Below are 13,787 nucleotides of genomic sequence, written 5' to 3'. Positions count from 1 at the left end.
AGAGAACACCACATTAAATGGCACATGTCATGGCTTGAACAGGGTTCTTGCCCTGCACTCACAGGGTTAAGTGTTCGTGGCCTCTTTCTGGATCTGGGAAGGGTATTTATACTCACTCTTTACCAGGGTTCTCTGTCAGCTATAGTGTTGTTCTGGTGTGTCTGACCCCTGGTGTGCGTGTATTCTGCCTTGCTTGTTTGCTTCCCGTGTATGACCTGGTCCGTTCCCTCACTCTGTACTCCGTTTCTCATTTCGGCACTAGGGTCTTTTCCGGTTCTGACCTCCTGGCTTGCCAGGCTATTGTTACTCCGCTACAGTTTGTCCCTATTGTACCGTCTATTGCCCGTTCTGGTTTTCTGATCTATTGCTACGCCTTGACTATCCATTCTGTCTAACCCTTTCTTACTGTATTGCTATCTCGTGCTTTGACCCGGCTTGATCTGGTTTCTGTCTCTGTCTATGCTCCTTGGTTACACTGTCCAGTAGTTACCTTTCTAGGAGTTTTCCTGCAGCTCCTGGCTCTGTGGCGCTGAGGCCACACCCCCAGCAGTCACATGCTTCAGGTCCTGTGAGCTTGGAGCATGCATTGTCACCACTGAGACACCGCTCCGCAGGTATCTTTGTGCACAGTCTTTGTACTCAGGACACGCGCACTGGCTCAGTGAGCAAGTGCAGTGCGGTGTTCCTGACAGCACAGATATAGTTAATGATGGAGATATTGAAACAAGGGAGGGAGTAGGAACCTTTCCTGCTGTTTGCAAACTCCCGGTAGTATGCTCAGTGAAGCGGTGATTAAATAGTAGAACAGAGAGGTCGCAGTCTGGGTTGACTGATAGATGGGAGCGCTGCCCTGGCCGGTGCCATCAGGAACACATGGTATCCGCGTGACTCTTGCTGGTACAGGGTGTGCAGAGGACCAATAAGCCTACGCGTTTCGGAAACTCCGCTTTCCATCTTCAGGGATGGTCCTATCTGCAGTCTAGGGGCTTTAAATAACCTGTTGGATATTTGGCTCATAAAGGTTAATTGAAGCCAAACAGTTGAACCTCGCTGTTTAAGCCCCTTTGGGATCATAGTATCCAATAAAAAAATCCAGCGACTTTCAGTACATGACTTTAATTTTATATGGTTCCCTTTTCGCCAATGTTGTTCCATACCACTGACTGCCATATCGTGCACGGAGCCAGCATGATGTTCAAAAAAGTGCTTGTATAGAGGGTGACCAGGGCCGGCCCGACCGTATAGGCGAACTAGGCGGCCGCCTAGGGCGCCAACCCAAAGGGGGCGCCAGAGAAAAAATAGAAAAAATTATAAAAAATCTTTTCAAAAGGCAAAAAGTTTTAGGGATGGAAAGAAAAGTGTACATAAATTTTTTTTACCATAAATTTAAAAGAAAAACCGTTGAGCTTCAATTTACGCATGGAAAGGAGGCGCTAAACTACGGACGTGAGACGTTTGCATCGTCTGCTGACAGGTGTTTGATTCCGGGCGTTTATTTTGCTCCTAAGTTTTCAAATGTTGGCAAAGCAAAGCAAACAACCAAAAATGCACACTTAGCACACACTACACTAAAGGGGCGCCCGAGAGAAAAAAATACGTATACTTAACCCTCCGTCAGAAGATTAAAGAGTTAGGAGAGAGTTAATTAATCATTGTTGTTGTGGTTTATTTTGCTGCTAAAGTTATATCCCAAGTTTTCATCTACTGCCAAGAATAGTAGGGGCGCAACAAAATAGTTTCGCCTAGGGCGCCGTAATCTCTCGGGCCGGCCCTGAGGGTGACCTATAAAAGTTTTATTTATAATATGTTCATTGATCCTCACATTTAGCAGGCGTTTGGTGTACCCTACATATGTTTTATTACATGAACATTTAATGGTGTATATAAGACCCGGGGTGATACAGGTAATAAAATCTTGAATAGTTTACTCTGTCTCCTCCAAAGAACTTTATTTGTTTTTTAGTATTTGTTTGCACATGCATTTATGACAAGGAAAAAAACTGTCAGATTGATCTGAAAAAATGACAGAGGTATTTTAGGAGGGTTTTGAACTGTAGGAGCAATGGTATTTCCCAGATTGCATGCTTTTTTTTTGTATACAAATCTGGTAAAAGTAGGGATCTGGTCTCCTAGGATTTTGCCATCCTTTAGTATATTCTAGTGTTTTTTTACTATTTTAGACAGAAGGTGGGAGTTAGAATTGTATTCAGTGATGATAGGAATAAAATCGTTTGAATTTTTATTTTTATTTTTGTTGTTTCCATTTAAGATGTCATGACAAGGTTGGGTCGCCACTACTTTTTTTTAACATATTTTTCCTCATACCTCCTATCTAGGGATTTTTTTAGTCAATAATTCTGCCTCTTTGCTAAAATCTTGATTTTTAGAGCAGTTGAAGTGAATCTTCATAAATTGACTTTTAGGGACATTCAACAGCTAGCTCGATAATTGGCAACTGTCGATAAAGATGCAAACAGTTACATCCCTAAGTTTTTGAAAAGTGCGAGTATGGATGGTAGAATTTTCAATAAATATATTTAAATCTAAAAAATTAATAGAGACAGCACTAGTAGTAGAGGTGAATATTAAAAAATAATCAATTTTATTAATTTGAGTTAAAAATTCTGTGAGTGCTTGTGGGCCCCCAGACCAAGTAAAAATCACGTTGTCAATAAAACGTTGCCAGAGGACTAGGTTCGCACCGCACATGCTCCCAGGGTAGATGGTAGATGGTGACTTCTTCCCATTTGCCCACATAAAGGTTAGCGAACCTAGTCCTCATGACAGTGACCCACCGCTGGGTGTAGTAATCTGCCTCGAATTTAAAATAATTGTGGGTTAAAATAAACAACATACATTCCATTAGATACAGTATTTACACATAGAATAGATGTATATATATGTATTTATATTGCATAGAGAGCTAGATAGAAAATAGCCGGTAATTAATTTGCCGGCTTCTGTAAAATCACTGCAGGAGCCGACAGGATAGGAGATGGATTACATATAGTAAATCCATATAGAATAAGTAGATATATAGATTTCAGTGACAAATTCAATTAGTATAGTGTGTGTGCAAAATACTGGACATGTATTTAATTAATAAAAGATTATTTTACGGGAAAAAAATGGCATGGGGTCCCCCTATAATTAATAGCCAGCAATGGCTATGCAGGCAACTGAGGGCTGATGTTTATAGCCTTGGAAGGGGCCATGGATACTGGCCCCCCCTGGCTAAAAATATCAGCTCTCAGCCGCGGAAGAGCATCATGTTGCCTCCATCCTTAAAAATTCTAGGACGTCAGTCCATTACAACAAGGTCAAGCAGCAGATATTGGGGACAACAAAGCTACAGATGGCAGAAGGCGAAAACAACTTTCCACTGACCAGGATGACCGTCATCTTATTCAAATGTCACTCAGCAACCGCAGGATGACATCAAGTGACCTACAAAAGGAATGGCAAATGACAGCTGGGGTGAAGTGCACAGCAAGAACAGTTTGTAACAGGCTCCTAGAGGCAGAGCTCAAGTCATGAAAAGGTAGAAAAAAGCCTTTCATCAATGAGAAGCAAAGGAGAGCCATGCTAAAGTTTGTCAAAGACCATAAGGATTGTGTTCCCACTGCCCCTGTCCCCGTTGCTGGTCTGGTACTCACTGCCTCCGGCCCTGGTTCTTCCTGTGAGGGCTCCACACACACCACCAGCGGCTCTGGGTTCACTATGCTCACCGCTACCGTGCGCGCCTCCTGCTTCCCTGCACTCCAGCAGGCCGCTTCCCAGCGCGCTCCTCCTCCACCGTTGGCTGCGCGCATTGTGCCTCTGCAACCGCAGGCCTATCAGAAGCGTCCATCAGGTATTTCAGGCCGCCTTCCCCCAGTGGAGGCTCCTGACTATTGAGTTTGCACTCTTTGTGTCCAGGCCCTGCGTACCCTCGCTAGCCCCGCTTGCCTCTGCTTGCTACCGCTAGTCACACCCTGCTGCCTCTCGTCCCTTCTGTTCTCTGTGTTGCCCTGTCAGCTTCCTCTGCTAATCCTGTGTGTGTCTCCTCTGCTTTTTCAGTGCCTGCTCCTGGTCTCCAGCTCCGTACCACCGTCCTGCCTCCTATTAGCTCCTCCCTCTGGACTCTGGTTACCCCGGACACCTCTCTGGATTCCCATCCTCTCTACCTTTCCTGCTCTTCCTGCTGAGCCGATCCCTGGTCCTGGCTGCTGTGGCGCTTGAAGTCCCTGAGCCTGCTCCCTTACAGTCCCTGTACAGGGGTTGGTTTCATCTGGCGCGCTCACTCGGGGAGAGTTCGGCGTCACGGGTCCACTCTCGCACCCGTCACCCGAAGTGTAACAGATTGGACCATAGAGGACTGGAGTAAGGTAATCTTCTCTGATGAGTATAATTTTCAGCTTTGCCCATCACCTGGTCATCTAATGGTTAGACGGAGACCTGGAGAGGTGTACAAGGCACAGTGAATTGCACCCACTGTGAAATTTGGTGGAGGACCGGAGATGATCTGGGGATGATTCAGCAAGGCTGGAATTGGGCAGGTTAATCTTTGCGAAGGACATACGAATCAAGCAGCATACAAGGTTATCCTGGAAAAACAGTTAATTCCTTCTGCTCAGGCAATGTTCCCCAACTCTGATGACTGTTTTTTCCAGCAGGACAATGCGCCATGCCACACAGCTTGGTCAATCAATGTGTGGATGAAGGACCACCACATCAAATCCCTGTCATGGACAGCCCAATCTCCAGACCTGAACCCCATTGAAAACCTCTGGAATGTAATCAAGAGAAAGATGGATAGTCACAAGCCATCAAACAAAGAACTGCTTACATTTTTGTACCAGGAGTGGCATAAGGTCACCCAAAGGAAGTGGGATGCATGAAAGCTGTGATTAAAAATCATGGTTATTTCACAAAATATTGATTTCTGAACTCTTCCTGAGTTAAAACATTAGTATTGTTGTTTCTAAATGATTATGAACTTGTTTTCTTAGCATTATTTGAGGTCTGCAAGCACTGCCTTTTTTTTTGTTCTCTTGACCATATCTCATTTTCTGAAAATAAATGCAAAATTTAGTGCTTGGAAATTCGAAGACATGTTGTCAGTAGTTTATAGAACAAAAGAGCAATTTACATTTTACTTAAAAATATACCTATAAAGAGAAAAATCAGACAAACTGAAAATTTTGCAATGGTCTCTTAATTTTTGCCAGAGCTGTATATACAGTATATATATATATATATATATATATATATACATATATATATATGTATATATATGTGTGTGTGTTTTGAAGAATATGTAGTTTTAAAACGATTTGTAAAGGACAGAGAACTGCTGTATATAAAAGCTCATGTTAAAATCGCATTGCATACGGATGTCATACGGATGTCATGTTTAAAAATCACACAGAAATCGCATGACACTCGCATGGCACTTGTCCGTTTTTTTGGCCTCCGGAAATCAGACCTTTTTATTCTCGCATATGGGTATGAGCCCTTAGAAGTTTCCACTCCCACCCACCCCCCCAGAGCTGTACCCCTTGCTACGCCTTTGGTACTCACAATTAGTGGTGATTTTTTGATGTTGCAGATTTCTTCTAGTATTTCTGCACCTATTACGTATATTAGATTGCTTGTGGTTTTTCATTACGTTTTTGAGTGCTCTTGTTTCCATGCATTTTATTGTGTTTTTGAATCTGTGGTTTTAGCCTCTTTTTGGTGTGTCATGTTTTAAATAAAGCTGGTTTGTTTTTGATGCTTCCTTGTATTTGGCTTTGTCACAACGTTATTGATGCAACCATGTGTGGATTACATGTGTTTTTAGTGCACTTCCACAGCATATGTGTTTTTTACCTGCTGATTTTATACATTTAATGGAATTCTATGGTGGAAATCCACATAAAGAAATCAGCATACTCACAAGGGAAATTAACGTGTTTTTGATGCTGCAAATTTGCATTTTACATTTTTCGTATCTAATGCAAATTCGCAACAGTCGAAAACTCATCATGGGAACGTAACCCAACATGCCAATTTCTCTTGCAAGTAAAGAATGCGTTAAAAAACATAATGAAGAAAATGCAAGGAACACACTGCACAAAAAATCTTCATACAATTCCAAAAACTACTTGCTCTTTATCTTCCTGCTCCTACTGATTTCAGGGGACATCTCCCCCAACCCCAGTCCACCATCCCCCAACCTCAACCCCTACCCTACCTCACATCGAAACCTTAATAATCTTACTAATATTATTTGCACTCCTTCATCTCCTTCTTTCAATTGTGCCCTTTGGAATCCACGGTCTGTATGCAACAAGCTACCTTTCCTACACAATTACTTTCTGAAAAACTCTCTGAATCTGTTGGCCCTCACGGAAACCTGGATTCAGGATTCTGACACTGTCTCTCCTGCTGCCATTTCCCATGGTGGCTTACAATTCTCCCATTCCCTGAGACCGACAAACAGACCTGGTGGTGGAGTCGGCATACTCCTGTCCCCACAATGCACTTTCCAGGTCATCCCCCCACTTCCATCACTCTCATTCCCTTCTTTTGAAGTCCACACCATCAGGCTCTTTCGTCCCCTCTCCCTCAGAGTAGCGGTCATATACCGGCCCCCAGGCTCACCCACCCACTTCCTGGACCATTTCTCTGCTTGGCTGCCGCACTTCATGTCCTCAGAACTACCAACCCTTATCCTGGGAGACTTAAACATCCCCATTAACAGTCCCACTTCCACATCTGCATCCCAGCTTCAATCACTAACCACTTCTCTAGGCCTCTCTCAGCTCTCAACCTCTGAAACACACAAAGACGGTAACACCCTGGACCTGGTTTTCGCCCAGCTCTGCTCAATCTCCTACCTAGATAACTCACCGCTTCCCCTCTCTGACCACAACATTCTCTCCTTTACACTCACAAATCCTCGCTCACCCCAGCACCCTCCTACCTACCATTCAGTCAGAAATCTACAAGCCATTAACCCTCATACACTTTCAGACTCCCTACACTCATCATTGTCCCCAATCTCTTCTTTGTCCTGTCCTGATCTTGCTGTACATCACTTCAATGACACTCTTAGAAGCACCCTTGACCAAGTAGCTCCCCTCACCCTCAGAACCTCCAAACACAGAGTAAAACAGCCCTGGCTCACATCGCAAACCCGATTTCTCCAGCGATGCTCTAGGTGTGCTGAACGCTTATGGAGGAAAACACGCACACCAGAAGACTTCATACACTTCAAATTTATGTTAAGGACATATAACTCTGCCCTTCACCTCGCCAAACAGACCTACTTCACCACCCTGATCTCCTCACTATCCAACAACCCCAAGAAACTTTTTGACACCTTTCACTCCCTCCTCAGGCCAAAAGCACAAGCCCCTATCACAGACATTTGCGCTGATGACCTTGCCTCCCACTTTATAGAGAAAATAGACAATATCCGTCAGGAAATCCGCTCCCAATCACCAAATTCAGTGACTCCCATCCCTCCCTGCATTTCCCCTGGCTCACTCTCCACATTCGATCCCATCACAGAAGAAGTCGTCTCCAGGCTCCTCTCCTCTTCTCGTCCGACTACATGCACAACCGACCCCATTCCCTCACATCTCCTCCAGTCTCTCTCTCCAGTCGTCACAACTCACCTAACTACAATCTTTAATCTCTCCCTCTCCTCTGGCATCTTCCCCTCCTCCTTCAAACACTCTATCATTACTCCATTACTAAAGAAACCCACCCTCGACCCATCCTGCACAAACAACTACAGACCAGTCTCCAATCTCCCCTTCATCTCTAAACTCTTGGAGCGCCTGATATACTCCCGCCTTACACGTTACCTCTCCACTCACTCCCTCCTAGACCCTTCACAGTCCGGTTTCCGCCCCCTACATTCGACAGAAACTGCACTCATCAAAGTGACCAATGACCTTCTGACAGCAAAACGTAATGGTGACCACTCTCTGCTCATTCTTCTCAACCTTTCTGCAGCTTTCGACACTGTTGACCATCCTCTCCTACTCTCTAGGCTCCAGTCACTAGGCATTAAGGACACTGCTCTTTCCTGGTTCTCCTCCTATCTTTCCGACCGCTCCTTCAGTGTTCTGTTTTCTGGCTCCACTTCATCTCCTCTTCCTCTCGCTGTTGGGGTACCTCAGGGCTCAGTCCTTGGCCCCCTTCTCTTCTCTCTCTACACGGCCCCAATTGGACAGACCATCAGCAGATTTGACTTTCAGTACCATCTTTATGCTGATGACACACAACTGTACACATCATCCCCTGACCTTACCTCCGCTGTACTACAGAACGCCACTGACTGTCTGTCTGCAGTCTCCAACATCATGTCTGCTCTCTATCTGAAACTCAACCTCTCCAAAACTGAACTTCTTCTGCTCCCACCATCTACCAACCTCCCTAAATCTTACATTCCCCTCTCTGTGGGTGGCACCATAATAACACCCCGACAGCAGGCACGCTGTCTGGGTGTTATGTTTGACTCCGATCTCTCCTTCACCTCCCATATACAATCTCTTGCCCGCTCGTGCCGCTTACACCTAAAGAACATCTCTAGAATCCGCCCTTTTCTCACCATGGAAACAACAAAAACTCTCACTGTCGCCTTGATCCACTCCCGCCTGGACTACTGTAATGCTCTATTAATTGGCCTCCCTCTCACTCGACTCTCCCCTCTCCAGTCTATCCTTAATGCAGCAGCCAGGGTTGTCCATCTGGCTAATCGTTACTCAGACGCGTCCGCTCTTCGCCAGTCGTTACACTGGCTGCCAATTCATTACAGGGTACAATTCAAAGTACTTGTTCTCACCCACAAAGCTCTCCACAGTGCGGCACCCCTTTACATCTCCTCCCTCATTTCTGTCTATCGGCCTAACCGACCGCTGCGCTCTGCAAATGACTTTCAACTAACCTCTGCCCTAATCCGTTCCCTCCCACTCCCGACTCCAAGACTTCTCCCGTGCTGCGCCAATTCTCTGGAATGCTCTACCCCAAGATATTAGGACCATCCACAATTTGCATAGTTTTAGGCGCTCGCTCAAAACACATTTGTTCAGAGCGGCCTATCACATTCAGTTATCAAAGTCATGTTATGTTTGTGTGTGTGTAGCCCATTCACTATCTCCATCTAACCCCCACCCCCTGAAGATGACTGGACCATCATTGTAAATACATCATTGTAAATACAAACCTGTGCTTTGTATCTCCCCCACCTCATTGTAGATTGTAAGCTCCCACGAGCAGGGTCGTCTTATTTCGCTTTAATTATTGTATTGTTAACGTTGTTACTTATGACTGTTGTGTTTGAAACTGTTCAACTGTAAAGCGCTGCGGAATATGTTGGCGCTATATAAATAAAGATTATTATTATTATTATTATTATTAAGGAACTAAATTTACTTAATAGGTAGAGAAAATCAACATCAAGAACTCACAAATACTCACCGTGGCAATATAGCCTTGTGAATTACAAATACGCACTGCAGTTCAGTTTATGCAGCTTATAAAGAAGCACAGTGGGAGTAAGAGTTCTATAAATCCGATACAATTTGGTGGAACTGTAAGATGCTGCGTTTTTTACTTAGGAAAAATGTGCAGCATAATATAACTCATCATGGGAACTTAACCTTATGAGGCAGATATAGGTTTTATATGTAGTTGATAACCCTGGGTACAATGAACATTATACAGAGTGTTAGTATGACTATTGGTGTCATTCTATTTGTAGGTCTAATCCTTTATATAATTTTGTGTCTTTAAAATTTCAGCGCCCCACTTCAAGACCAGAAGGATTTGAAGAAGAGCATTAGATTATAATTTCTATTTCAGAAAGTGAATAACTGTAAATAAGCAGCAACCATAATGATTGTGGATTCTATTTTATTAGCAATGTTTTTGCATAACATAGGTAAGATTTTACATATCAATTACAAATCTTGGAGACAAGGAGTGCAAAAAGATTTTTTTCATATGTAAGTTTCACATTTTTTATATCTCCAGTGACAGGTAGTGTAGTGTTAGATTAAGGTTCCCCAATGAGTTTTGGATGAAACGAGACATGATGTCCGAGATGTGCTTAATTGGTCTCAGGTCTGGGGAATGAGCAGGCCAGTCCATAGCAACAATGCCTTTGTCATGCAGGAATTGCTGACACACTCAGCCACATGAGGCATTGCATTGTTATGCATTAGAGAAGGAACCCTGGGCCCTGTGCACTTGCATATGGTCTCACAATAGGGCTGAAGATCTCATCCCAGTAGCTAATTGGCAGTCAAGGTATGTCTGGCCAGTACATGAAGGGCTGGGCGGCCCTCCAAAAAAATGCCTCCCCACTTCCAAACTGGTTATGCTGGAGAATGTTACAGGCAGCAGAATGTTCTTCATGGTGTCTCCAGACTCTGTCACGTCTATCACATGTGCTCAGTGTGATCCTGCTCTCATCTGCCACAGGCACAGACCCCAATCATGGACTTCACCAGGAAGTCCATGTTACGGTTCAGCACCCCGAACACTGGGTGTTTCTCGCTCTGTCATGCACATGACTGTGCGGCAAACACTGACTCTGGTCAGCGGTAAAATCATTATCACCGGTCAGACAACCTCACTTCCCACGCTGTCAAATATCAGCGTGAGCCCATAACTGTGATGGGAAGTAAAACATTTTTGACAACCAGAAAAGCTAAAGCAGACAGCTAGGAGCTGGTATTCTCATGACATGATGTGACATCAATCTAATCCTATAGTTGTATTGTGAATAAACACACAGCAAGAATAAAGTACTTTACTTAAAATAAAAAAACACTTTTGCATTTTTATTAAAAATAACAGTTATACTCACCTAACGCCCATTCCACTGAAGCAATGGTCTCCTTTAAAAATAAATAAATTAAAAAAATCAAATCCCTCACCTGTTCATCGTTCTGTCCCACACCATAATCCATGTCTGGGGATAAACAGTTTTCAACCTCGATGGTGCCAAGATGCAACTGTCCAAGTTGAGATCCACTGAGGAATGAGCTGCTGTAAGCCCAGCCTCTGTAACTAGCGGTGACGTCATTGAGGTTACCGCAGGTCACTGAGGCTGCGTTCCCAGCCTGTTCAAAGAACTGCTGTGACCTTGGTGAGATCACCGCTAGCACAGGGAGAAAAAATCTGAGCTCAGATAGTTCACCGGGAGAATGAGACATCAACACCACAAATATGAACCCCACTTGCCGCTGCCACAGGGCACGTGGGAAGAGCCGGGCAAAGCCCCAGAATTGGCGCCTTTTCTGGGCAGCTGCGGACTGCTATTTTTAGACTGAGGAGGCCAATATCCATGGCCTCTTACCAGCCTGAGAATACCAGTCCCCAGCTGTCTATTTTAGCTTGACTTTCACTGACAGCTGAGATTGCGGCCCACAGCTGTCAGGTGGTTATCAAATATACACACCATTTATTTTTTAATATTATTATTTATTTATAGAATCGGACCCAAAGATCCAGGGGTCCGCCCATCTCTAGCTGTCTTGCCAATTACCTATCATTTCTCCTGACTGATACATCGTATGTCTACAAAAAGTTATTCTTACTGGGGACAAGGCACCTACAGTATACAGCTGTCCTAGTGCTCTATGTGTGAAAACATCTGACAGGTTCCCTGAGTTTGTTCCTTTGCAGTTTCACATGTAAGACTTTTCCAGACTGTATCAGATTGCATACATGTATGTGTTTTTCAGAGGCAGCCGTGCGCCTGGTTGGACCAAATGTTTGTGAGGGTCGTGTAGAGATCTTCTATAACAATGCATGGGGAACAGTCTGTGCAGGCATGTGGGATTTACTGGATGCTGATGTAGTGTGCAAACAGCTGAATTGTGGAACAGCAGTTGAAGCATCGACATATGGAAAATATGGGCAAGGTCCTCCATATAGTGGTCTAACGCTTTTCCAATGTACTGGTGTTGAAAAAGATCTCCTAAATTGCCCTTTCACCAATGTGCCACACAGCCACTTTTATACGTCCGATTCTGGAGTCAAGTGCACAGGTATGTAACACAGGGTGGTGTGCAGAACCGGTCATCCAGAATGATGAAGCTGTTCCTCTATGGTGTTATCATTCTGCAATCAGAATATATTTATATCAGTCTGCAAGATGAGAGCAAACTAATGGAGGCTCATGTGTGAGGACATAGAGTACATAGAGAGCAATGTGACAATTGTGGCCTAGAAGTAATTATTGTCATTATTAACAGTCAGAACATGGATGGATACAACAGCTGAGAATAATACACATCTTATTTCATTTAATTTATCTCTAAGGACTCCAGAAGATATGGCAAGTCCAACTGTCTGTTCAGTCACATACTGCCCTGGAAGGTCTTAATAATACTCTATTAGAGAAAGCAGTAAGTATATCATCTGCTCCTGCAACCTAAATTCAGTTTTACACTGCTTCAGATATAAGAGTAAGAGCTATTTTTTTGCAGGACCTTGATTCAGTGGCCATATGGGTAAGTCTATTGCTTTGAGACCTTAGCCCTGCAAACCTCCTACTACCTGCTAGTATCCCCAGCACCTCTTGAGGCGCAGCCAGGTACAGCATCACTTTGAAACATAAGGTCTACTCATGAGGAGAGGCCTTGGGGGTCCCTCCAGGTAGGTTCACAGGACCCTGGTCCAGTGGCCATATGGGTAGTCTATGACTTCGAGACCAGAGCCCTGCGACCCTCCTACTATCTGCTAGTATCCCCAGCACCTCTTAAGACGCTGCCAGGCACAGCATCACACTGCAACATGAGGTCTACTAATCAAGAGAGTTCTTGGAGGTCTCTTCAGGTAGATTCACAGGGCTGTGGTCCAGCAGCCACATTGGTAGGTCAGGCTTCTGCAATCTTTTTGCTCCACCTTAGTATTTTTATGTTCTAATCACTTTCCTCATTATTCTTTTATTAAGACCTGCACTTTACATTAATGTCAAGCAAAATTCCTATGTATTAAATGTTCTAACTATGTGTGATTGACAGAATTGTGAGTTTTAATGCCTGATACTTTGATCTAAAGGTAGATTATCTGAGTCCAAATTTCCCTCTGCCCATTGGGAACACATGCATGCTCGGCTGAGCTTGGCCAAAAGTGGAAAAGTACTTAAAGTAACCTTTTTTCTTTTAGCAATTAGCATTCAATTTATGCTTAATACAGTTGTGCTCAAACGTTTACATACCCTGGCAGAATTTTTGCTTTCTTGGTCTTTTTTCAGAGAATGTGATATGATAACACCAAAACTTTTTCTCCACTCATGGTTAGTGGTTGGGTGAAGCCATTTATTGTCAAACTACTGTGTTTTCTCTTTTTAAATCATAATGACAACCCAAAACATCCAAATGACCCTGATCAAAAGTTCACATACCCTGGTGATTTGGGCCTGATAACATGCACAGAAGTTGACACAAATCGTTTTGAATGGCTACTAAAGGTAACATCCTCACCTCTGACAAATGCCAGGAAAATTGTTCAGGATGCAAAGATAAAACCCACAAATAACATCAGCTGAAATACTGGACACTCTGAAAACTAGCAGTGTGGCTGTTTCAAGATGCACAATAACTGGATTGTACTGGATTGAAGCTGGATTGTAGGTTGACAAAGAGTGAGCTAGATGAGAGATGGGAGGAAGATTCAACATGGACATGCTGTTCAAGGAGTTTGGAGGTGAAACCGAGCAGCGATATGGGGGGATAGCTGGACATGGAGGTTGGGTTGAGGAATGGCTTCATAAGGATAATGTGACCGTGGCATAA

The 13,787-nt window shown here is 43.9% G+C and overlaps 1 protein-coding gene across 1 annotated transcript in view; it reads left to right on the top strand.

Annotated features, from left to right (window-relative positions):
• Positions 1–13,787, top strand: part of LOC141082513 (lysyl oxidase homolog 2-like) — a 57,354-nt gene that overhangs the window by 8,357 nt on the left and 35,210 nt on the right. The window contains exons 2-4 of the mRNA XM_073566420.1: positions 9,780–9,919; positions 11,730–12,035; positions 12,310–12,395. Coding sequence (XP_073422521.1) covers positions 9,874–9,919; positions 11,730–12,035; positions 12,310–12,395 — 438 coding nt within the window. The 5' untranslated portion in view covers positions 9,780–9,873. The remainder of the gene's footprint in view (positions 1–9,779; positions 9,920–11,729; positions 12,036–12,309; positions 12,396–13,787) is intronic.

The sequence above is a fragment of the Dendrobates tinctorius genome, unplaced genomic scaffold (genome assembly GCF_039654945.1).
Source record: "Dendrobates tinctorius isolate UK_male_01 unplaced genomic scaffold, ASM3965494v1 ptg000018l, whole genome shotgun sequence".
NCBI classification, from domain to species: domain Eukaryota; kingdom Metazoa; phylum Chordata; class Amphibia; order Anura; family Dendrobatidae; genus Dendrobates; species Dendrobates tinctorius.
The sequence above is the reverse complement of the archived record's forward strand: the minus strand, read 5'-3'. Positions and strand labels throughout refer to the sequence as shown.